This window comes from Danaus plexippus, chromosome 28, assembly GCF_018135715.1.
Source record: "Danaus plexippus chromosome 28, MEX_DaPlex, whole genome shotgun sequence".
Taxonomy (NCBI): domain Eukaryota; kingdom Metazoa; phylum Arthropoda; class Insecta; order Lepidoptera; family Nymphalidae; genus Danaus; species Danaus plexippus.
Genome location: NC_083556.1, coordinates 1,308,638 through 1,334,702, shown reverse-complemented (window position 1 = coordinate 1,334,702; position 26,065 = coordinate 1,308,638). Strand labels below are relative to the sequence as shown.

Genomic DNA, 26,065 nt, shown 5'->3' with positions numbered 1-26,065 from the left:
ATTATATTCAAACAATTAAATGCAAATAGTGTTTATATTCGTATGCGGTAGTTAAAGTGAGAATAATAAAAAAAAAAACTTGAATTATATCGAATTTTTAATACAGTGACAATATTAGTACAAGTGATGTCGAACAAATAGTCTATTTGTTAGATAGAGTTTGTTTTGTATACACAGTCTATATGAAATATCGAAACTCAACTAACTGTTTTATATAGACTGTGGTTTAAAATTTTCTTAATACATCATTTAAATAAATAAAATGAGATGATATTGTAATAAATATTATATGTGATGTAAATAAAAACATTGCTTTTATAGTCTTTTTTTTGGCTAAAAAAAATAACCTTTCCGGTAGAATCCTGTGGATTAAAATCATTACCAACAGACAAAATAGATGTATATAATGTTCCTTTAAAAAAGGCCTCAACTGTATGTCAATAAAAGTAAGTTTTAATAAGTAAGTTTCTGTACATACACCCGACATTTCCGTTACTTTGCCGCAACCGTGATCATAGACAGACAAGATGAGATGTAATTTTTCTCATCTTGTCTGTCTATGATATACATATATAAATAAACATATCTCTACATTAAATATATTAATAGCTTTTGAAACATAACTCTCAGCGATCAAACTATTTCATACTAGTTTTGATCTGTACCAAAATAAAGTCTGTACTTTGTGTGTAGTTTGGATTCATGCTGAGAGACAGATCCGGCAGCAAAATCTGTAGTTCATGTCCTATGATTTGTGACAAAATACAACTTTTAAATTCGATTCTGCAGGAACTACCAGGATAAAGGATACATTACAGCCCATGTAAAGTAATTTTTATGTGAGAGATCAACATATTCAGACATTTGTACATCCCCACAAAATTTATAATTAATAATAATTATATATATATATAAAATTATTAGAATGTGTACAGATCAACAATTGCAGACATTTCAAACAAGGAAATGGCCTAAACAATATTGACACCAATAACATCAACTAATAGATCCCATTGTGCCAATCACACAGCCTTGATCTAAATCATCATAATGTCATAAATATTTACGACATGGGACAATGTTAATATTTCGTATAGCCAGTGAGATATCAACGTTTTTGTACTCATTAAATCTTATTGTACACAACTTATAGTGATATTTATTATATATTATATATTCATTAATCTCTGAAATTTAATGTTTAAAGTAAAATCTTATAAGTACTACCTGTTTGAATTCATATACCTAAACTAGAATACAGAAATAACCGAGCTGAAACATAACATTGTTATGAGATATATTAGTATGAGAAAACATGTACAGAAATTTATTTATATAACCTACAAAGTCAAGACATAACGCTAATGAGTTTTATATTTATAAAAATCAAACTTCTCAACGATGTTCTTCGATAGTACATCGTAATTCGCCGTCCGCGCATCGTGTAAATAAACAAAAATTGAATTGTAAACACACGCGTAAAGAGAACATAAAAACGGCAATTCGCGATCTAAATCGGCTGGCGATCACAATTTTACAGGACTTGTAACGCCGTCTTAGGAGTACATAAAAAAAATAAGCATCGATGCTATAATATATCTCCTTTTGTGAACGATTATTTTGAAACTATGACAAGAAATGTTTCATAATTAACTCTATTTTACCTTACAACGGCTGAACCTTCTTCTTTTACTTTATAAATCTAGGAATAAACCCGTAATAAATACCAAATGAAACACAATGGACAGTGCACATTTGACAATATCCAGACTAACCAAAACATAGCCTCTACTGGCTTTCAAAGCGACATAGTTACGCCCGAAACTATGTAAACACAAGGGTTGTCTCCCTGAAAGTTATAAGAACCTGTTTTAAGCAGCTGGAGGCTGCTGGTTTGGGCGTATTTTGTAAAAATGCTGAAGGGCTATTACAACGAATATGGCATAACACGCATACACTTAGACTGAATTTCACAATGGAACACTGCACTTTATCGCGGTAAGCCGATTGAGGAACGTATGACGGGCCACGGTATGCATTTTTTCACTCACCTTGTTGTTTATTTGCTATTTTATTAAAACAGTTTTGAAAAACTTCATATAAATGCATAGGCTCGTCATCGCTCGTCGCCATTTTGGAATTTACTGTCCAAATAAACCATAGACATTACAGACATCATTTAGTTGAAAAATATTCCTGTCTACGCTATTTCTACGAAATATATATGGAAAAATTTTGAAAACGCATAATTTTAAGCATAATCTGAAATACAATGAAGTGAGGATATATATTGCTTTAAAATATAAATGAAGAAATATATTTCAAATTACGATTATAATCGTAATAAAACCGTTATTGTATTCAGTTAATACATATGCTAGTTTCTTGAGTATTTAATTATTTGGACAAATATAAAGAAAACTATTAAAGTAAAATGTTAGCCGTTATTAAAAGAAAAATTGAAAAGAAAGTAAATGAACTGTGTAATAAATGCAATTATAATGGTTGGATTCATAATCGGAGAGCCGAAGTAGGTTCCTTATGTCATTAGTAAAAAAAGAACTGAATTTCAAAAATTAAATTTGTCTATAAATTTAGTTTTAATAGGATGAGGTTGTGAAATATTGTGAAATGGTGTTGACAAGAGTGTAGTTGTAACATGACATTAATAACGATCAACTTTATAAATCCTACTCATCGGAACAATATACCAAAAATCCTATAGCGAAATTTTTTCATTAAATTCGATATATATTTCTAAATTAATATTAAAAAATCAAACGTATTTTAAAAATAAAATTTGCTAACTTTAATACTTGTTTGTCATTAAGTAACACCGTTCTTATAAATATAGACACCAATCGCCATGTTTTGCTTCAAGTTGACGTAAAGACATAAGAAAAAAAGCTATACCTACAAAATTTTCGAGTGCACTTTATGAAAAAGAAATATACAATTGTCTTTCATGTAACATGTTCTCATTGAACTCCATAAACACCCAGAACCAGGTAAATAATTTGTAATGTTTGAATTTTTTATATAACAATATAAATCTGATCCGTCATTATAACCTTTGTTGTTGCAGATTCTAATAAGTTTTAGTCAACTATCGTCTCGATATTCCAACGCATTTAGAAATAGAAGGAGTAACAATGTTAAGAACAAAGATTTAATAAGAAAAGAGGCCACAACAGCTCCTTACAACGCATCAATATGTCCAGAAAGTTTTGATGAGGCCCTGCGTCATTTTGATAAGAATGTATTAACGGAGATGCGTAACATTGATCTGAGATATGTGACATCTTTAGCCGGATCCTCTAGTAATATTTTGAGAAATGTAGCCGGCTTAGCATCGTCCAGAAAAGTATCTTTCGTATCTACGGATTCGTTTGAGAAAAACAAAAATGGTTGGGTCACTACACCTACGATCACCGTAGACCTACGCCACAAAAATACTAAACTTAGTTTGACCGACAACTTTGTTGGTCTGCTTTCGAAGAGCATAAGGGATAATTGCTTTAATTATAATGTACAAGTAAGAGGTTTTAAGACAGAAAGAGGTATACATGCTGATCTGAAGAGGAACCCCAATTTATTTAATAGACTACGTAAGTCTTTCGGTCAGTATTATATGATAAGTAGTTATAAGGGTCGGGGTTAATCACCACTAATATGACATATTTATAATTGGCCTTTCCACGTAACTGTTACGATAGTAAATACTCACATCAGATGTGCAGCATCTCTATACTGTAATCAGCTTTTTTAATTGCTATATCTTTTATGTTGCCGTTGCGTTTATTGTGCTGCAGCTCGGTAGAAATAATAATGCAATGTATGTACGTCCATAGCTTTTGTTTGATATAGTAAAATAACGTCAGACTAACATAGTATTGTAAGACGACCAATGTAATGTTTTTTTATTACATTATTTTTTTTCCGCTCAAAGGCCAAATTGTTTACATTTCTTATGAGCTAATTATTTGATCGTCTGCAACATATTTATTTATTTTAGTAGTTGTTAGTATTGGGTACTATATTTTTTCATAATACTTTTGTTTTCCATATTATAGTGTACTGCTATTTATTGTAAAGGTCTAAGGGCTGTTCAAACTTTTTTTGTATTTGCAATGTGTATTGATAGTCTATGAAATAATTCTCATACTCTATTAATGCTCCATTTCCAGGTCTTCATGTATCCGACACGTCTGATAACAAATCCAACCTCGGTCCAGATGTTGCTCCACGATTGGAGAAGTTGCTTAGTGAAGACTCGACTAATCTTACACACCAACAGAAGGATAAGATTAAAATTGCCTTTGCCGAGGGATATTTGGCAGGTGTGTATTAATAAAGCGGGTGTAGCAAGGTTATGGTCAGGTTGTAGGTTCTAATCCTGGTTGTGTCAATGAATTTTTCTTTATATAAAATGAATTTTAGAAGTCTGCTGTTTGTGACAGCGGTCCATTGAGTATTTGATCTGGGATATTGAAAATATTTTGAGACATTAAATTTCAAAGTATTGATACCAGCTTTCAAATAATCTATTGAATTACAAAAAAAAGTCAAAATGAATCTGACAACGAATATAAATTAAATGACAACAAATATAACAATAATTATAAATTAGGGTTTTTTGTGGCTTGGTCTGTGTAAACTATGAGACTAGGGTTCATAGAGTAATATATGTTGTGGTAAGTAATCAACTAGTAGCGACATCTATATTCTAAATTATGGCACATCTTACACAATACGTGTGTTTCGCCTTGATCCCGAGATCTACTAAGAATTTTAAGATAGATTCCAGCCTATGACTTATTCTGATGTCAGAACTACATTACTGTAAAGTTTTGTCATAATTCAGAGACGAAACCTCTCATCATTCCATGGATTCACCGAGCGGGTGCCGAGTCCATCGTTGCAGGGAGAGGAGCTTTCACAGTGCCTGGGACTTGCAACCCAGGTGTAGGTTTAGTGGGCCCCTATCTAACGCGCGTTAAACGCTCACCTCCACTGTCCAAGCTCCTCTCTCTACTTTGTGCATGTAAACATAACACACATCCCCACAAATTTTTGTTTTTATAACTTTAGTAGGATATAAGAGAATTTTCCAAAATTGCTCAATCTATTATTGTTAGTGGATTTTATTGATAATTATTTTGCATATGTCTATTTGTCTGCATTTGAAAGTACCGCTGGTGATGGTGAATTTGTGGAGTGATAGATTAGTGTGGTATGGGCATATTATACGAAGGGATGAATCATGTAACAAGAACAAGGTTAGAAGAACATGTGCCGACCATACTAAGTGGAACTGGCACGGGGAAAAGCAGAGACATCTATCTGTCTACAGTTAAACTATCTGTGTATTCCAGGATCTCACCCTGACAATGCCCGAGGGACGAAGGCCTCTAAGTACTTAAAGCTAGTACAACAACTCCTCACTATAGTACTATTCCTGGCTATATTTGTCAGTCTGATGGCATCTGTTAGCGGCACTGTTTTCCGGTAACTGTTTATATATATCTGGTTGTCGGTTACAAACAGATTCTATTATTGAACCAACTATTCATATATAAAAAGAAATATGACAACATAATTTATGTAAATATCAGAATTTCATTTATATTGTACAATGTGTGTTATTTGGTACTGACATCAAAAATATATCCATAGCAATCATGTACCAAGTCTGTTGCTAGACCGGTGAAACCCCAGTCTGCTGCTATTTCGCATATTAATTATTTAAGTGGGCCAACGGGCCAAGTGATCTATTTCATAGACAACATATAATCGGAGTATAATCAGTATATGTGTAAACATACGCAGGATCCAGTTGGGTAACCAGGTGGAGGTGGATCCCGAAGATATAACGGTCACCTTCGATGACGTCAAGGGTGCTGACGAAGCCAAGCAGGAGCTCAAGGATGTGGTGAGGGATTTAACGTTGATAGAACACTTAGATGATAATATTAGGTTAATGGCAGGCAATATATATATATATATATATATATATATATATATTTTTTTTTTTTTTTTCTTCTTAGGACAATCCTTTCATTTTTATATAGATTCAAGAATAGCAAAAATTGTTAGGCAAATAATAATCAGGTTAAAGTCTTGCTTTTGTTGATAACCTATCAGTAAATACATTTTATTTCACCTTTAACTCAAGCAGCTGAGCTTATTTTTTTTAACTAACATATATTTTTTACCTATGCTACCATATGGATTTTTACCTTACCTTTACCTTACCTTTATTTCTATCAAGTATAAAAAATCCTTGTATAAACTTTAATTGCAGTTTATGCATGTTTAGACAAATTCCTGATCAGCAAAACAATTTCTTAAATTAATTTCTTCAGATATATTTTATTATAATATCATCACCATGTTCTGTATTTTACAGAAAAAATATAAAAAAAATTAAAATAATTGGTGGAAATAGAAACAGCTGATTATTAAATGCAGAAGTTCCCAAAACTTACTTTTCTACCGCTCACTTTGAGAATCGCATATTTTCCAGCGCTCCCATTGTTTCTGCTACTGAAAAACACTATAAATTATCCTACCTAAATGAAATTACGAATCACCCCGAACCTCTACTTAACACCCCTTTTTTTTCTTATCTCTTACCGCCCCTCACGCCTACAACGTCCACCAGGGGCGTTATCACCCACTTTGGGAAAGGCTGATATAATGAAATAATCTGAACCATACTAACTTTGTTTGTCCAGGTGGAGTTCCTGAAATCCCCGGAGAAGTTTTCATCTTTGGGGGGCAAATTGCCTAAGGGGGTGCTGCTGGTGGGTCCACCTGGCACCGGGAAGACGTTATTGGCTCGAGCTGTGGCTGGTGAGGCGAGGGTGCCGTTCTTCCACGCAGCCGGACCAGAGTTCGATGAGATCCTCGTGGGACAGGGCGCTAGGCGCGTCAGGGATCTATTTAGTGAGGATAATTTATATCATACAAAGGATTGCTCGTAAATTAAAGAGAATATAAGTCAGTTAACATAGAAATACATATTTTAATAACAAAAATTAACTCGAAATGTGATAACCAGAGAAAAATGCTAATCATAATATACTAACTCCGGATAAAAGACAAAAAATACTAATATAACCGTTCTTATGTCTCTGTGCAATGCGTTTCAGAGGCGGCCAAGGAGCGAGCCCCCTGCGTCATATTCATTGACGAGATAGATTCAGTGGGTGCCAAACGTACCAACAGCGTGCTGCATCCGTACGCCAACCAGGTATGAGCATGTACAGGGTGTTTCAATAACTGTTAGAAAAGGTTTTTACTCGCCACGTGTCTTGGTAACTGTCATGTTGCAAGCGGTAATATTTTTCAATCGTCCAGTCGTCTTTGTACCTACTTTAAGTTTTCTTTAACCATCACAGGGCGTGGGAGTTTCGTTTGCCGCTCATGTAACGAATTGATTTAGTACTAAATGCCAGTCACAAAAATAATTGTTAATTTTCCTTTCAGAGCTATAAATTATGATAATATTGGTTTACACAAAATACTTATAAATAGCGTATTAATATTTATAGTTTTTCGTTTATTGCGTACAGACAGACAGACGCGGCGAGGGACTCTTGATTTATAATATGTATATATATGAATACATAATCCTATTTTTTTTCGTATCCTATACTTTAGAGTATTATAAAAAGGGAGTGTAATCTTAAAATTGTTGATATTTCATATGTAATAAAAATTTGTTAAATCCAAAAATTAACTTCACAAAATGACAAATATATATACGTATAACGTTTTTCATATAAAACTAATATAATAATACAAATATATTTCAGACAATAAACCAGCTCTTATCAGAGATGGATGGATTCCATCAGAACGAGGGTGTGATAGTGCTGGGCGCCACCAACAGGAGAGACGACCTGGACCAGGCCCTGCTGAGACCTGGGCGATTCGATGTCGAAGTATGATATGAACACGCTGTATAAGATAGAGATAAAGTGTACTCGGAGCTGTATAGTGTATACAGTCTCTAGCTGTGACGTGTGATGTCTTACTAACAACTTCATACATTATAATATACAAATAGTTATATGGATATTAGAAAGAAAATATTTGTCAATATTTGAACGACTTTGTTGAGTTTGAGTAAAATTTTATTAGATGTAATATTTATTGAGTACATGTGTGTAAGCAAAACGATTGCTGAAAATCAATAATGTGTACAGATTGTATCCGATAGTCATTATGGCTTGTATTACTAGCAGATAATTATCAAAGGTACATAGATAACATCATGTACTTGGCTTAAATTACTGACGAGTAACAGTTGTGTTCATTAATAATTAATATATATATATATATATGTGTGTGTGTTATTTTCCAGGTGTCCGTACCAACACCAGACTACGGTGGTCGCCTGGAGATACTGCGGATGTACGTGTCGAGGGTCGCGGCTGCCCCGGGGCTGGACGTGGAATCCCTAGCCAGGGGTACCACGGGATTCACGGGCGCTGACCTCGAGAGTATGGTCAACCAGGCAGCACTCAAGTGTGTACATGAGATAGATAGATATACACTAGATAAGTTAGAGAGAGATGGATGTATGATCCAAAATGTCTTTGTAATTTTAAGTTGAAATAGAAATCCTAGCAATGTATGTTTGACTAATAGTACCAGCGATTTGGTCCCAGTGATATATAAGGAAAGTAATCCATCAGATTCGCTGCGCCATTTCCAGACCTTTTAGAATTAATCTATATATATCTATATATCTATTAATAAAAAAATACTTAAATAATACATACAGTCTACAATTTACTATTATATTAATATGTGCAGTCTCTTAATTTTGACCGGTTTTTAACCCAGGGCAGCCATCGAGGGCGCCAAGACTGTTAGCATGTACCACCTGGAGGAGGCGAGGGACAAGGTGCTCATGGGCCCGGCGAGAAGAGCGAGGCTACCCGACGACGAGGCCAACGCTATCACCGCCTGCCACGAGGGCGGACATGCGGTGGTGGCTTACTACACTAAGGTATAATACACCCCATATATAATAAAAATTATATTGCTTTTACTTCGTAATGTATAGTGTATATATATATATATATAAATATATATATGTCATTCTGTATATTTTTCAGGATTCTCATCCACTTCATAAGGTCACCATAATACCACGCGGACCTTCCCTGGGACACACAGCCTACATACCGGCCAAAGAAAGGTAATATATATATATATATATATATAACTATTATTTTGTGTAATATTAAGCTTAGTGTTACAAGTTCCCAGCACAGGTTATATTTTATTCCTATTTTCCACGATAATTAATTAATGTTCATCGGACCTAATATTTTAAATAACAATATTGTATGAAACTATGCTTTAAAAAATCTTTAAACATTAGTGATGTGCATAGAATATAATATATATTAATATTTTATTCTGTAAGAATTTTTAATGTTATGTAAATTTGTCCATAAACAAGTTTTTTTTTTCTGTATGTAACCTACTTGTATTATGGGATGTCCTCGTATCCCAGTTAAAGTATAGCCTATGCTATGTCATTTTAATAGAAAAAAAAACTTATGAACTCACTTATACATATATAACTAAGTGTATTAAATATAAGTAAATATTACTCAGATAACACAAGTCTGTGTTTATATATATATATTATTTACTTGAATTACTGAAAGAATAAATTGGTCAAATCCTAGCTGAAGCTATCGAAAGCTACCAAAGAAGTAACAAAGGCTTTAGTTATAATATTTTGTTAAAAACTATATGAATTCAGATATCACGTGACGAAACAACAACTCCTGGCTATGATGGACACCATGATGGGCGGGCGGGCGGCCGAGGAACTGGTCTACGGACCGGATAAGATTACATCGGGTAAATACACACACACATACATATCTAACCAGGTTCCGCTAATGCTGGTCACCTCCAATTTTTTACGTTGAATAAAATGCTCCACTGCACACCCTCAGCCAGGCACGTTGATCCGTGTGGTTGTTGTGCTGCCAGTTTACACTAAAACTACCAGCAGTAACTCTCATCGCCATAGTGACAAACCTTCGCACTCATTGATTGTCCCGGCGGAATTTTCTTCCTATGAGGGCGTCCAAGGGAATAAGGACGCGTTCACGACGTAGGTTTAGAAAAAATACAACAGGGTGTGACTAGTATTATTCCTGGGGCATATATTATATGTATATATGTATTGTCATACAGAAAGTTAAGACAGTATATAGATAAAGCTAATATCTTCGGATGTGCTATCCCTATCTCCTGACGTTTCGGTTAGTTTCCAGCAACCGTGATCACGAGCAGACGAGACGAGTTAGTAGTTTTAAAATTATAAAATAACTCGTAGTAATATCAAAAATATTAGTTTTTTTTTTTTTATCAATACTCGCGATAGTTTTTTTATGTCATTAATATATACGCAGGTGCGTCGTCAGATCTGAAGCAGGCCACCTCAATAGCGTGTCACATGGTTCGAGAGTGGGGTATGAGTGAGAAGGTGGGCCTCAGGAGTGTGGACACCAGCAAGACGCTGCAACAGGAACAGCTCGGCCCATACACCAACGAACTGGTCTGATATCACGATATATATTATATTATATATACTTGCTATATAATGTGATTGTTCTCTAACAGTTCCTTATCCCAGAATGAAGTACTTCTATATCCTATATCTGTATTCCCTAGAGTTTCCATGTGAGCACATCATACTAGCTGTTTGTAGTGCGAAGTAACGTGGCACAGACGATAGATGTCGCTGACTTATAAAGATATTTTTTTTTTGTTATAATAAATGTTATCTCTGTCGCAGGTGGATGCTGAAATAAAGAAAATTCTATCAGAGAGCTACGAAAGAGCTAAGGCCATACTGAGGACGCACGCTAAAGAACATAAGGCTCTGTCGGAAGCCTTATTAAAGTTAGTATACATATATGTGTGTGTATATATATATATATGCTATCTAAGAATAATATTGCTCCTTTTCTAGTTTTTATTATTCTTATATTTTAGGTATGTCAATGTTAGGTTTCGTAGATATCTGTTCAGTGTTTCCTGTGTGACAAACATACCGACATCTCTCATAGCCAACAGGATTTGAGGAGCTTAATAAAAAAAAACAAACTTCTTAATACAAATTAAAGACTAATTGAATTTGTAATTGAAATTAAACTAACCCATATGTTTTTTATAGCAAAACTATATGAGAAATACAATGACAAGAAAACGTATAACAGTTTTTTAACTATAAATTAACAGTATTATTCAATAAAAGCAATGGACAAGTTAAATGCATAGAATAATCTATTTACCAACCCGAGTCAGGACACAGTGGCTTGAGTGATAATACAACTTTAGTTTTTGTGAGATTGCAGCATCAAATTTAACTAATATCAATGAACTTATCACTGTATTAAAATATATATATATTTGTAATTATCTATCTTCAGATACGAGACTCTGGACGCTGACGACATCAAAGCGATCATGTCAGGAGACAAGGTGAAGATGGACCGAGGTAGAAGCAGCAACACTAATAAGGAGCCCTCGCCCGCCACGCTGCTGCCGCACACGATGCCCGCTTAGATAATGTAATGTATAGCACACATGTATAGCCTTACATACAGGGTGTATATTAATTGAACGGTTATTAATCAATGAATTGCGTACTGAATATAAGATTGATCGATATTTTTGTAGCTGATAAATTTTTTTAGTATTTTGATCTTTTTTTTATTTATTTTGCACACACGTACCCTGAAAAACAATTTAATTTAATATATATTTGGCAATACCAGAAATTTTAACCCCAAAAGCTCACTTCTCTTAAAATACAGTAATTATTTGAGTGATGAATATGTTTTTAGTAATGAAAGTTTAACGTCCAACAGGAAACAGAAGCTGACGGGACGACCGGAAGTTCGTCAAATGACTACACAACCAAAACAGGAAGTGACTTTGAAAATTTTGCAGGTTACGGCATTGTTATGATACATTGAATAAAATAAAAATAAGTATAACGTTAAATGACAATCTTTCCTTTATGTACGAAACCTGTTCGGAACAAACGGGAGCTTCTCACAGACGTACGTCTCGGTTCATTTAGATTCCTTAGAGTGGAAAATTATAGTTTGTAGATATTATTATTTATTCGTAGCGCCTCTTCCATCACCGACTGCCATTACATGTCCTTACACGAGCCACGAGACCGACATAATATATGACTGTGTAAATGTGAATTAGAAGGTAATTCGCATGGGACGAACGAGATGAAGATTGTAAAAAAAAATATAAAAAAAAAAAAATATTTAACGTTTGAAAATCGAATGTAAAAAGTGTTGAGTGAGGATTTTTATTTTCAACGACAAAATTGACGGATTACATTGTGATTGTAATATATATATAGTTTAAGTTTCGGGTTAAACTCGGGTTTAACATCGAGCATGGTCTGTTGCTAATAAACGTTAAACATAACCTATAGTTTTATTTCCTTTACATTTGAGGCCGACTCCAATTCATCTGATGATGTAAATAGGCCTTTGTAATATATGCCTCGTTTAATAAATACTTTTTTTTTAATGTATTTTCTTTCATGAGATAATATAAGGACATTATAGTCATTATAGCTTGATATAACAGCTTTGGTTAAATGATTTATTGTGAATGAATTTAATTGTTTAAATATAAATATAAATATATATATATATATATTCAAAACATAATTATTATTTTTAACCAGTCTCGTTGCCTTTTAATTAATATTTTTTAATTTATAAAATTTGTTATATTGATATAACATGTTTAATAAGAAATGTACAATCAAATAAGTGATTGAAAATTATTGTCTTACATTTATATAAAAATCTTAATTATCAATTTTTGTGACGAAACTTATCTCCTATACTTAGCTTCGTAGTTCAAAAAACCATTTCAAGTAACATGATCTACACACATTGATTATACTCTGTGTATGTGTGAAGGTTGGTGAGAGAGAGACAGGTATATTTCTCTCTCTTTCATATCTTTAAATAAAAGGCCAACATAATGTATGAATGTGTGTAATATATTATAGCGGCGGCGGTGTGTGTGTGTGCGCGGCGGCTGCGAGATGTGATGACGTCACCAGCTGTAACCTGGAGTCGCTGGTGGCGAGGAACACGTGCTGGAGACACACGCGAGGCCTGGACCAGCTGCAGAATGATAAACATATATATATATTAATCGATATATACTATCTTAGATTTTATAAAAGTTATCATCTGGTCAGTTGATGTTTCTGTGTGATTAACAAACATACATCACCAGCCGGGGCTCGAACCCGTAACCCACAGTATCTAGACTCGCTTCACTAGCTCAGAGGGTGGTGATGAAATAAAATCAGGCAGTCTTTATACCGGTTCCATATAACTTAAATCAGACGCATAGATATCAGTAGAACTTGCTGGTTTTTTATAGTAAAAACCTTATAGAAGTAAAACGACTCAATGTTCTCGAGATGACGGTGTATCAACAGACATACAGTTGGTCTATACATGTTAGTTAATACAAACCCGACCCAGACGCGTCCCTCTCCCAGCTCTGAGGTGAGTTGTCTGGCGAGAGACGACCTGATCAGCTCTTCAGCGAAACACTTGGTGGCCGACAACAAGACTGAGTGGACCGAACTAAAACAATACAAATGCATATATTACCGTGTTAATATTGTCTTATATAAAGTCTTTCTTATTAAATTAACAAAGACTCAAAGACTTGGAGTTAAATATACATAAACATTTAGATAGATTAATTACACCATCTTTATCAACAATAATATATTATAAAAACCGATTATAACTTTAAAAACTATTAATTCTAATATTCATAGTAAATATAATATGCATATATATCAGCGCGATTGTTATTATTTGAACAACAAATAATTGAGGGTAGTTGAAATCAAGTGTCAGCCCCATAACCACCTGCGGAGCCACCTGTGCGAGTGAAGTAACGACAAAGAGTGTCAGATGGTATAAATAGAGGCGACAGTACAGATTACAGACAGTCTCGCTCGAGCTGTCGCAGGGGTCGGATCTCTTCAAGTGACATTCAAGAATAAAGTCACCGGTGACGTCATTGATGCTGACGTCACTCTTTTAAAAACGACAGTGCTCCCTACTCCGACATATATATTCACATTTGGAAAAAAATATAAATCTCTCACCTGTAAGAGTAACCGTGACCTATGTCCTCGTTCCTCAATACGATGCCGATGTCTTCACAAACTTTCTCTATGAACAGGAACCTGAGCCGGTCGCTGCTGTCCACGGGCAGCACGTCATCACTCACAGGCCGCTCCGCCAGCACAGGCTTCTTCTGGCCGCTCACGTCACCGACTATTTCTATCTCTTCGTCGGAACCGCTCACATCTAAATCCACGACTGCACCCTCGGTGACATAATCACTTTTATTGAACACGCTCAACGTGGACAGGTCGCTCTCGTTAGGGAACACCTCTCTTATATTCGATTCTGATTTCCCTTCATCCAGATCGTTCCACGAGGACCACTCGTCGGTTCTGAGGTCCGCCTTCTCCCGCCTTATTGGATAGTATCCGTGTAATCTCGAGTATACCAGGATCTGTTTCGTCCTCCAGACCTTACCGGGATCCGCCTTGAAGGTCTCTGTGAGTAACTTGTTGATCAACTTGGCCCGTGACCACTGAAAATGTATATAATTTTATATGCTTAACATATATAGATGTATGTTTGTGTGAATTACACGTTAAGTCATCTCACTTAATAATATGCAATTTTACATTAATATATATATTTATTAATTTATTTATCATAGAAAACATTACTGATGTTTCAAAGTTACATCAAAACCGGTCATTATATATAATAATGAAGCGATTTTTTTTGTTTGTCGCTCACTACTCAATACCTTTCGAGACTGTTTTAAGCAAAGTCCTAGGTCTGTTTTTTCTGGGGAAGGTTATCCCCCCGGTCCTAGCGATGCTGTGGTAACAATATACAGGGTGTATAACACGGGATCTCAACCGTATAATCATTTAGAACATTCCATCCTTCTTGTATTATAAATTCAAGAGTTCGTAAAGATGGTTGTTCGTACTCTTTCACGTAAAAACTACTGTATCGATTTTGATGAAACTTATCAAAATACAGCTCACCCATCAGGATAACATGTAGGCTGAATTATATATTTGAATCACGCACACAACAGGGCAGTTATATATGTACGAACTATGTAGTCACGTAACACTTCGCATATGTCCTGTACGGTAGGTTCTGTACATTTCTCTCTGAACGCACCTCGGATGTTCCGCGTATACAGTCGCGGGCGGGAGCTAGTATACATCACACCCTCACCTCCATATTCCTTCGTTTAGCGAAGTCCAACTTCCAGTATCTGTCGTCGGATGTGACAACGAACGGGAACATTGAGACGTAGCCCGCGTCGCCGGCCGCCTCGCTCACCAACGGCATGTGTTTCAATAGGTAACTGACCATAGACTTGACACACGTGAATTTGGATATAATATCTTTGTATTTGCTGTACACTAGACTCTTCGACTTGTCTCTGGCCTCCTCCACTCTAGCTTGTCTATGGTCCCTCTTGTACCAGTCGCTGGCTAGGTAACAGTGATCGTTCTCTATGTGATCGTAAGTATACTCGTCACAATCCTCCGTTTTCAATAGCGACCTTAAGATGGACTCTTTGTTCTTGGTCGTCTTCAGGCCGTTTGTCTTCAGCGGGCTTATTTTAGCTGTCTTCACATTCCCCTCCGAGTTTATTACTATTTCTTGCACCTTGGTCAGGTCTAGGGCCCTGTCCATTTCCAGATAGTATATTTTCCCTGTGGTCGGCTCTATGTACTTCATTATCCTCTTGTTCTGTGTGTTCTTCACTTCATCGCTCACTTCATCATTGTCATCACCGTGCTTGTCCATCACCGTCTCGGTTTTTATTTCATTCTTAACTAACATCTCATCAACGTTCACTTGACTCGTGTCTTTTGCAAAGAACTCCAGCCAGCTGTCTTGTTTATCGTCTCCGCTGACTCTGTTCTCTTCTTCTCTCACTTCTTCTTTCACTTCTTCTTTGATCTCCTTCACTTCTTCGTCCCTCTGCTGGTGTTCTATCATATCCGGTGTGCTGTATAACCATACATCCACAACTGTCTCCGCACCTGAAATCATTTATAAGAAAATAAAATTTCTAATATGCGACAATACTAATAAATAATTTTTAATCATATAAAAAATTACTTTATAGCTGTATATAATGAGGAATCAAATAAAGGAGCTTTCCTATGATAGGTATATACAGTTATTATTATTTAAATTAATATGTAATGCTCGTGACACTGACATTAATAACGAAAAAATATCACTCGTACAAATTAATTCAAAGGGAACACTACTTTTGTCACAATATTTCATCAGTAACAGTATTTACTATATGTACTGATACTATCATATATATATATATATATACGAAAATATAATAATGCCTGCAAGTTTACATGAGCTGAATCTGTTAGTTGTCAGCAATTGGATTAAAATCTAGTTAGAAACTTTGTATACATGTAGCAATACATGTAGTGGAAAAGTGTTAAATTATTAAATTTGTTTTCAAACGATCATTTTATTTATATGTAAACTCATTATTTACTATATATATATATGATGATATATAACCTAGAGTCTGCAGGCCGGTGTACTGTCTGTCTAGTTTGATGGTGTGTGTGATGGTTGCCGGTCTGTTCAGATATGACTTGAGGAAGTGGAGAGTAACCAGCGCTGGGAACTCGCCCCAACCACGGCGACACACTTGAAATGGAGGCTTGCTGGAAACAGATGGAGCGAGGTTATGTTAACTGGCAACATATAGAAAGCTCGTGTTTGTATTGGATAAAAACATATGTGTGTGTGTGTATATATATGTGTGTGTGTGTGTGTGTGTGTGTATATATATGTGTGTGTGTATAACTCACTCTATATGTACAGTGTCGTGAGGCGCGTACGAGTGGTGTAACCTAACAGTGATGGCTTCCACTACGGGCGCTCCTCTGACATACAACAACCATTTGTGGGTGGAACGGTCACAGCGGGACGCCGGGGGCGCGTACTTTGACGTGTTGCCTTGAAACAAATTAATTATATACTGGATAACATAATGAGAAGGAACCTATATATATATACATATAGGTATATATATATATAAATCAGATGCAGTTTTTAAAGTGAAACTTCTTATGCGACTTAAAACAAGGTTGCGTTAAACGTTTAACGCTCTAGGGGAAAGAGACAGAGCGAGAGGGAATGATGGCAATCAATTGTGACTTGTAAGCGATGTTAACAAAGTTTGTCTTAAAACACTAAAAACTCCTTTAAAATCAATTTCCACCGCTTCCTGTTCTCATTCCCACGGTACGGAGCTCCCCTTCTCCCACGCACTGTTAATGTTTGTTCATGTAATGATCGTTGCTCACCTATAATGACTCTATATCTGTGTTTCATTTGGTTCCTTGTGACCTCGTCCACTGTGATCACATTGTTCACCTTCGGGTCTATCTGGCGAGGGATCTTCTTTGGCCTGCTGCTGCTTGGGACTTGACCTTTGGCCTCCGACCTGTCCTCGTGCTCGTTGCTTTCCGTCTTCACCACATTCAGGCCGGGCTCATTCTTGTCCGGCCGGAGCGACTTCGTCTCATCAGCTGATATCGTGTAATTCCTCTTCTGCACCATAGCCTGGAAAAATTATCATATACATTAAAACATTAATTAATTCTTTTCAATATTTACTTGTGTTTTAATTTTTCTATACAGGTTTTGAATGTATGTATGTACTTTAACATACACTGCAGCTCTATATTTGTATATATTTTAATTACTTATTTTTTTACTACTTACTTACTAAGTGTATATATACACATAATTTATAATATCCATTATCATATATAAAATCAGTAAAAATTTAAATAAAAGAAAAATAGGATAATTTAAGACCTACTATTATAATGAGATTCAGTACATTTAAATCATAATATTTATGTCAAAACCTTCACTTAGCTAAATTACCACACTTAGCTTCAAGTTGGGGATTTTCAAGTTCAGTGACAACGACTGACACAAACAAACAAACATACCTACACATATATACATACATCTGAAATATTTTAAATAGTTCTTAAACGATACTACACCCCATAGTCCCTCCTGGTTTTCCTCGGTGCTCTTGATTTGAATATCTCCTCGATGGCAACAGATTTCTTGCCGAGCAGCTTCTGCACTGACGGATGTATCCTGGGCTGTGTGTTACGGAGTATAGAGGACACCTGGAAAATATTTACACATCGTATACAAACTTTTTGCTTTAATTTTTTTTTTATGCTATGGCTTCACTCGCACTGGAATCGTGGAATATTCTGCCAATGTCAACCTCTATTTGTCAGACGTATTAAAATCTTGATTACTGTGTGGAGGAAGCACGAAGGAGTTTGGCGAATGGAATGAAGGCTTTCTTTTTTAATTTCTTTATAATATGATGTCAAGTATAAAGTAGGTAGATTTTATTATACTAGCTCTTGTCATTCAGTCTTGCTAAGAGATATACAAAAACATTCTCATCTTGTCTGCCAGTGATCACGGTCGCAGCAAAGTAACCGAAACGTCGGGAGTACGCAGTTTAAAATAAGTAAATAACTCATAGCATAATCCGAAAAATATTAGTTTCATTTAAATGAATACTCGCGAAAGTCTCAGATCTCAGTATACAATAAACTTACTTCAGATCTAGCTCGTGGTTCCGTTTGTGCTGCAACCTCGTCTTCCACCTGGGTAGCTGATAATTGCAGCTTTTGATTGTTGTAGTAGCTGTTCACGACAGCATACCTCAACTCGTGGAGGTACCGCCTTGCTAGGGACATCCTGGAATTAATCAATTTGATGTATCGATTCCTTTTTCGATAAGAAAACCTAATATATATATATATATGTATATATATATATATGTATATATATATATATACATATATATATATTAATTTATGTCCTCTTGCTAGTACACAATAGCTTAGTCGGACAAACAACCTGTATATTCTAAGGTTGTAGGTTCGAACCCCACTTGTGTACATGAATTTTTCATTCTCTATTACTATATGAATCTTATTAATTTCATTGACACAGTACAAGTATCGACCAATAAAATTATATTTTTTAGTACTATGTTCAATATTTTCCTATTAATTATGTAGGAAATGCGAGAATTTGATATAACACATGAATCAATGTAAACACGTACTACCACAAATCAAAAATACATGACCAAAATTAATGGAAAGGGATTTTGGAAGAACTAAAAATGTATTTTATTCAAGAAAAAACTACAAAAAAAAAATTTTGTCTGTTTAATGTTATAGAAAATTTTATTATGGGCAATTATTGTATAAAATCTTATATTTATATATATATATAATATATTATTTACTAGAGTATATTTACTTAATTGATATATCAATATATTTGCAAGAGAAATCGGTTATTGTTACGTTTTAAATACATATCATATATATGAACCCGACCTCCACAATTTTTAATATGCAATCATAATTCCCACTAACAAACTCCGTAGCTTCTAAAAATTACATGACTTTAAATCGTAAAGATGTTTACGGGAAATCCTTTCTAAAAATAAAATTATAATATGTACTATGAGGTTTTCTCTCAATAAAATTTTCATTATGATTGCTACGTTTATTTTAATAGAACTTTCACAATTCTATAAGATTCTGTATTGAAAACGGTGATGTTATTTCAATAGTCAATTAGTAATTAACTGAGAATTATTGAAAACTGCAAAAGTATTGAAACTTAAATAATTTAAGACTTATAGGAAAATTAAATGGCATATAAATTAATGTTTTACCAATTTAAGAATAGTTAAGAATATAATTATATTGCAATGTAAGAAATATATAACCTCTTTTAAAATATATTAATATATTACAAGCAATTTTTCAACATACATAACTGTTCTGTAACTAAATATTTATTTTTTTTATATCAATTAAAAAAAACTTTAATAAAACTACTGACAGTCACAATATATGTGAAACTTAGTATTTTCATTAGAAAGTTATTAAAGATCTTTTTATATTACAATAAAACCACATGTTCTTAAATCAAATTTATATTGTAACTACTAACTATATATTTCTATGGTAATGTTTTATTAGTTATTATAGTTAAGTCATTACAGCAACTGCAGGACAAACCTTTGGTCGATCAGATTAACTTCCCTCTCTCGAACATCTAATTCGTTTTGAAACTCGCGGCGTATTATAGTCTTTATTGTTTGAATGTTATCTTCCTGAGAGACTTTTGGCTTGTCTGGTTTTTCAACCGCCGGTGCTTCTGGATAGTCTGGATCGTGGTACTCTTCTTTATGTTCCATAATAACTAACTTTTCCAAAACTAAACCTATAAATGCCCTTTTACGCTAACAAGTAACAACTACGATTTATCTTTCACTTTATATGACGTCAGTCGCGCAAAAGTTATTTTATCCATTCACTGTAGCTCACAGATCATTTTAGTAATATTTAATTGAACACTATAATTTATAATAACAAAAATAATTTTATTTCATCCAACTATTAGGTGATTTGACAGAAATAGAGTCAACAACCGAATCATTAGGGTGGGATTTTTTTACGTTCGAATACCTTAAGTAATTATGTTAGAGTAATATTTAATTTCATTGTCACGGTCATTATCAGTTATTTAAAAAAAATCAATGAAAAACGTTTATAACTCATTTATGTATGTGTCTTTTTAAATTGGGGGCGATAAGTGATTATATTAATAGTTACAAAACTTAAATTTGTAAATGAATGAGCTTCTAAAAATTTTTTATTTATTTGTTAAATTTCTTAAAAAAAATGTTTTAATTTTTAATCTTTGTTTGAAACTTATATTGATATTTAAAATTGACGGTCTAATATAATTTAAAAAACGTCTAGGAACTTTTTATATTATGAGTAGTGAACCTGTCAGTCACGAACACACAATTGACGTTCATACTTCATAGTTCATACTATATAAACTGTATTACTTTTGCAACCAGCCAATAAGTTTCCACAACGAAACTGTCTAAAAAATCCTCTACATTAAGTAATTTTTTTATAACAAAAACTTTAATCGTAATGTAAGAGCTCGTTTAGAGCGAGCGTCCATGTCTGACTCTCAAGCCAACGGCCAGGGGGCCATGTCAGAGCCACGCAGATCCTTTTTCTACCCAGACAGCAGCAGTGATACAGAAGAGTACAGAACAGACGCTGAAGATCGTCGTAAGCGTCTGTCCAAACGTAACGGACCGAATATTAGAAGGATGCCGCCAAACATGCCACCAAAAAACCAGAATCCCAACGCTCCTATACCTTCCACATCAGGCCAGGATTTTCCGAAAAACGGTCAGAAAAATCAGTTATGCGAAGATAGGATCACGTTGGTTGTTGATAATACGAGATTCGTCGTCGACCCCGCACAGTTCACAGCGCATCCGAATACAATGCTCGGACTTATGTTTAGTTCAAGTAAGTATGACTGATAAACAAACAAAAGAATTATCTATCAATTTCATACAAAATTCATTTTTACAATATGATTCACTGAAAATCTTGATTTTCTTGCAAATATAGATTTAATACGAAGAAACTGGCTAATAATATTGACTAAATTTATTTTTATTGTAATTTTTACCATTGTCTCTTCCTAAGTTCATTCATATTAACGGGCAATGAATATTACTTAATGTTGCTATCAATGTTAAGATTAACTAAATTTTGTTAAAATTATATATGAATATCAAGATTAATTGGTTATGCATTTTAAATTTAATTGTAAAAAATAATGTTAGGAAAGATTGAGACATGAGGACAAAGAAAAAACTGTTAGGGCGTCTTAAAAACATTAAAAATCTGAGGCTTATTATTTAATTGATATAGGTACTGCTATATTTTTCTATCACAATTTGTTGTTAGGATTTTATATACATTGTTTTTATATTTTCTCTTCAACAAGAAATTAAGTTTGTTAAATATATTTTAATCAAATAAATAGCTTTAATAATATTATATTTGGTAAATTAACTAGGTTTTGTCTGTGAGTTTGCCTGTGAATATTGAATTAGGTTCGGAGAGAAATGTATACTGTGTTGAAGCAAAAAATATGACAACAAGATCCTCAGGAACAACATGGTATCCCGGTATAAATTATAACTTATGTTCTATTCCGATGTGTTATCTACATTACTGAAAAAGTTTGTTCAAAATTCATAAAGTATTTTTTTCACAATATATCAACGAACATCCTTACATTCAACCTCACTAACTTGCAAATATAATATCAGTAAATATTGAAATAATTTTATATATGTACATCATAAGTATAGGCTGCAGTATAGTATAGCAGTGGACCAGTATAGGCTGATGATGATGATGATGATGACATCATAAGATGCAATTTTAGTATGAAGCTGTAGAAACAAGTGTCTAGGAACTAAATTTATTCGTTTCTAGAGCTGTAATCTGTTGGTAGATATATTTAAAAACTATATAATTGTATAGTTTCCTCAAAATCTGTTCATTATTCTCTTGCCATAATACTAACAGACATTATATATAATACTAACAGACATTATATATATATTTATATATGTCAGGTTTGGCTCATTAAAATTGTATAGATTTTCCAAATGCTGTGCTCCGTTGAAGTTTGCGATCTTGCTTTGTAAGTTGTCTTTAATAATATACATATATTTTGTATGTTTGTTACTCAATTATATTATATAGATACTATAAAATAGATTGATGTCATGAAAACTGGCATTTGATCTCAGAGCATGCCATCAGTTCCTACTTCTGGCTTAAAAAGCTATCAAGACACAAAATTCATTCTCATCATTCAGTCATTTATTTTAAAACATATATAATGTAATGTATATTTTTACATTTAAATTTATTATTGAATTTTTTCTTACAAAAAGTATACTTAATTTACAGGTAAAGAGCTAACACATCCGAACGAGCGGGGCGAATATGAAGTAGCCGAGGGCATATCAGCGACCGTGTTCAGAGCTATCCTGGAGTACTATCGTGGGGGAACTATCAGGTGTCCGCCGACAGTATCGGTTCAGGAGTTGAGGGAAGCCTGCGACTACTTACTTGTGCCGTTCGATGCTAATACTGTCCGATGTCAAGTAAGATTTATTTTTAATTCTGTTTTTAAATTGTTTGTCAGTCGACAGTAATCTCAGAATCGTTTGAACCGAATTATTGATGTACATTTTACATTCAGCCAATAAATCTAAGAAGGTTTTAATTAAACCCTGCTCTACACTTATATAAATCCATCGGAGACATTAAAGGAGGTTCTAATTGTCATAATTCTTAGAACCTTCGCGGTCTGTTACACGAGCTGTCAAACGAGGGCGCCCGCCGCCAGTTCGAGAGTTTCCTGGAGCGTCTCATCCTGCCGCTGATGGTTGAGTCAGCTGAGCGTGGTGACCGCGAGTGTCACGTGGTCGTGCTCTTGGACGACGACAGTGTAGACTGGGACGAACAGTATCCACCACAGATGGGAGACGAGTACAGCCAGACTGTCCTGTCCACGCCCTTATACCGGTTCTTCAAGTATATTGAGAATAGGTGAGTCGCCTGTGTGTATGTTTGTTCAGTAACCTAGCCGGATATAGTCCGGTGACAGCTCATTTAATATAGTGGAAAATAAGTTACAGTTATTATGTTCAGCTAGTACTTTAATTAATATTGAAATATATATACATATGATTAAATTAATCAACCGAGGCAACATAATACTTTACATTAAAATTAAATAATAATTTTATTTACTTGAGGATGTAGATTCGAATCCCGCTAACAGTTTTCAATGTGATAGTACTCTTATATTCTCCGGTCCCAAAGTCTTTGACACATCTGGAGTACCAGTTTGTCAGCTGGAGAAGCTATTATATTATCTGTGATATCATGGGTAATATTATGGCTACAGATAGTAAAAGGCTACTTTGGATACACAAGTAAAATAGTTTCTGAGTTCTATGTAACATATGTGCATACATACATTTTCACTGCACAATTTAAAAATAATCTGAACGTGAAGTAATGAGTAAGGTCTAATTTTGACAGGATTTTAGAGAGTTGTAAAGAACTATCACAGATTTGCTGTTCTGTTTTATCGACGGCTTCGTTTGCGCCAAATGCCATCAGATATGTTTATTTTTTTGGCTTTCTGCTCTAGAAACATACAAATTTACGATTTTTCCTACTAATTTCAGGGATGTCGCCAAACAAGTGATGAAGGAGCGCGGCTTAAAGAAGATACGGCTCGGCGTGGAAGGTTATCCGACTTATAAGGAGAAAGTAAGAAAACGCCCCGGAGGAAGGGCAGAGGTCATATACAACTATGTCCAGCGACCCTTCATACACATGTCCTGGGAGAAAGAGGAGGCCAAGAGCCGGCATGTGGATTTTCAGTGCTTCAAATCGAAATCTGTTACCAACTTGGCAGAAGCCACCGCTGACCCTGTGATAGAGTTAGAGAATAGAGAAAGAGAGGTCGAAGTCCAGGAACCGGGGGAAGTGGTTGAGGAGGAACAGTGATTTTGGATGCCTCGTAAGGTCAAAGGTCTATTGGCCATGTTCTGTTGGTGAACACCCCCAGGAAATTCATAACCGACTTCAAAAGCAAGGATTTTAATAGTCTGTTAATTGTTGGAATCCAATGTTTTGTCATATAATATTAACAAAATATGATTAAAAAAATATAGGAAGTTTATCGGAATTGGTTCAGCAGTTTTTGGAACAAACATATCACATAATATGAAGCCTTTCTTGAAGTCGGTCAGACATTGAAGTGACTCAAATTGTGCGGACAGTTTTATGATAGTCCGGGATCGGTGATCTGGTGACAAATTAACTGCGGACATGATCTTTATGCAAGCCTGTATTCCAATTTATGTACAATTAATCTGCAACAATTACATAAGCATTAGATAGTTGTTGGAAAAAAATTTACAATGTTAAAAACGGCCATTTTGTTTTGATAAATAAAATGGCGGCTACTCTTATGATACCTTTAGGATAATTGTATGTTGCATTCTGTTTAATAGAACTGCTTTTTTAATGTTACAACCTACCTGATGTATTTCAATGGTACTGTGCTCTTTTATATTATATTGGTTATATTCATATACATTGTGGTTTTATTTCTTTGTGCTGGACATTGTTTAAGTGGTTGCATTCAACTTATAACCCCAAATATTTAGTTATGTCTGTATATATATAAACTATTTAAGATTTTTTTTTCTGTTATAATTACTATTTTGTTTATTTGTGCTGATTGCTGTGATATAAGTGGGACAATGATAAATGAAAACAAATTGAGACTAATGTATCGGTTAGTAAAAATGTCTCCTAAAATATACAGACACACTAAGTTGATAGTCAGCAGAATTGTTGTTATTAACATTACAGTAGCTTTGGAAGGCTTTGCTATGATTTAAAAGTTTTAATCAGTGACCAGGTCGATATAAATGTGTTCCGGTGACATGAAAGCTTTTATTGGATGTTATAAATTTTAACGAACTTTGCCGATTCAGTCATAATGTTGATATTTCACAATTTTCCTTCACAAACTGCTTTTAATTAACAATGGATTGCACCAAATCCGCACTAAGAAAGTTATATGGACGGGATTTTGAACTGTTGACTGTGGAAGCATTTATTTTATAAGTTGTTGTCTTGTTCATAGTGAAGCAAAAATATATTAGATTTTCTTAATTGTTATTTAACAGGTTTGTCTCGATTGTTTGGTATATTTTTCTTGATAAATCTAATATATCTTCTTATATAGGGACGTCTTGAATTATGTTTTTAATTTTTACATAATCTCATCAAGTCTATTGGACTGAGATCACGATGAGTCATATTCATGCTCAAAGATATGGTGCAATAGCGTAA

The 26,065-nt window shown here is 34.3% G+C and overlaps 4 protein-coding genes across 8 annotated transcripts in view; 2 read left to right on the top strand and 2 right to left on the bottom strand.

Annotated features, from left to right (window-relative positions):
• The window catches only part of LOC116776265 (protein daughterless), a 54,145-nt gene extending 52,006 nt beyond the window's left edge, over positions 1-2,139 (bottom strand). For both annotated transcript variants that reach the window (XM_061525224.1, XM_032669412.2), the window contains exon 1: positions 2,052-2,139. In XM_061525224.1, coding sequence (XP_061381208.1) covers positions 2,052-2,133 — 82 coding nt within the window. In that variant the 5' untranslated portion in view covers positions 2,134-2,139. The remainder of the gene's footprint in view (positions 1-2,051) is intronic.
• A 606-nt stretch (positions 2,140-2,745) lies between these two features.
• LOC116776200 (ATP-dependent zinc metalloprotease YME1L) lies at positions 2,746-12,498 on the top strand. Of its 4 annotated transcripts, none has more exons than XM_061525280.1 (16): positions 2,746-3,008; positions 3,086-3,620; positions 4,188-4,340; positions 5,376-5,508; positions 5,824-5,932; positions 6,738-6,948; positions 7,155-7,255; positions 7,821-7,949; positions 8,372-8,535; positions 8,857-9,022; positions 9,132-9,214; positions 9,791-9,891; positions 10,452-10,597; positions 10,838-10,944; positions 11,475-11,620; positions 11,916-12,498. In XM_061525280.1, the coding sequence occupies exons 1-15, from the start codon at positions 2,973-2,975 to the stop codon at positions 11,608-11,610; spliced, it is 2,310 nt and encodes a 769-aa protein (XP_061381264.1). In that variant the 5' UTR covers positions 2,746-2,972; the 3' UTR covers positions 11,611-11,620; positions 11,916-12,498. The 4 variants fall into 4 exon arrangements, with proteins under 4 accessions (XP_061381264.1, XP_061381263.1, XP_061381266.1 ...); XM_061525279.1 differs by having other exon boundaries at positions 2,753-3,008; positions 11,475-11,615; XM_061525282.1 differs by having other exon boundaries at positions 2,765-3,008; positions 3,086-3,608; positions 11,475-11,615.
• A 568-nt stretch (positions 12,499-13,066) lies between these two features.
• LOC116776290 (uncharacterized) lies at positions 13,067-20,727 on the bottom strand. The gene is made up of 10 exons (XM_032669451.2): positions 20,303-20,727; positions 18,815-18,956; positions 18,233-18,364; positions 17,519-17,777; positions 17,021-17,168; positions 16,725-16,873; positions 15,393-16,213; positions 14,225-14,721; positions 13,575-13,688; positions 13,067-13,214 (listed from the first exon to the last, which is right to left on the bottom strand). Exons 1-10 carry the CDS (start codon positions 20,479-20,481, stop codon positions 13,091-13,093), a joined length of 2,565 nt encoding a protein of 854 aa, XP_032525342.2. The 5' UTR covers positions 20,482-20,727; the 3' UTR covers positions 13,067-13,090.
• Positions 20,728-21,072: 345 nt separating this feature from the next.
• LOC116776274 (BTB/POZ domain-containing protein 10) lies at positions 21,073-25,298 on the top strand. Its single transcript, XM_032669424.2, has 4 exons — positions 21,073-21,622; positions 23,090-23,286; positions 23,481-23,734; positions 24,382-25,298. The coding sequence occupies exons 1-4, from the start codon at positions 21,262-21,264 to the stop codon at positions 24,704-24,706; spliced, it is 1,137 nt and encodes a 378-aa protein (XP_032525315.1). The 5' UTR covers positions 21,073-21,261; the 3' UTR covers positions 24,707-25,298.
• The last annotated feature ends 767 nt before the right edge of the window (positions 25,299-26,065 follow it).

Excerpts from the sequence above, each read along its gene's own strand:
- LOC116776290 (XM_032669451.2), bottom strand. The coding sequence starts at position 20,481 with ATGGAACATAAAGAAGAGTACCACGATCCAGACTATCCAGAAGCACCG. Across the intron at positions 18,365-18,814 it reads AACCACGAGCTAGATCTGAA|GTGTCCTCTATACTCCGTAA; the intron begins GTAAGTTTATTG and ends AATATTTTCCAG. Across the intron at positions 16,874-17,020 it reads CACGACACTGTACATATAGA|CAAGCCTCCATTTCAAGTGT; the intron begins GTGAGTTATACA and ends ATCTGTTTCCAG.
- LOC116776200 (XM_061525280.1), top strand. The coding sequence starts at position 2,973 with ATGTTCTCATTGAACTCCATAAACACCCAGAACCAG. Across the intron at positions 3,009-3,085 it reads CCATAAACACCCAGAACCAG|ATTCTAATAAGTTTTAGTCA; the intron begins GTAAATAATTTG and ends TTGTTGTTGCAG. Across the intron at positions 9,892-10,451 it reads ACCGGATAAGATTACATCGG|GTGCGTCGTCAGATCTGAAG; the intron begins GTAAATACACAC and ends ATATATACGCAG.
- LOC116776274 (XM_032669424.2), top strand. The coding sequence starts at position 21,262 with ATGTCTGACTCTCAAGCCAACGGCCAGGGGGCCATGTCAGAGCCACGC. Across the intron at positions 21,623-23,089 it reads CGGACTTATGTTTAGTTCAA|GTAAAGAGCTAACACATCCG; the intron begins GTAAGTATGACT and ends CTTAATTTACAG. Across the intron at positions 23,735-24,381 it reads TTCAAGTATATTGAGAATAG|GGATGTCGCCAAACAAGTGA; the intron begins GTGAGTCGCCTG and ends TACTAATTTCAG.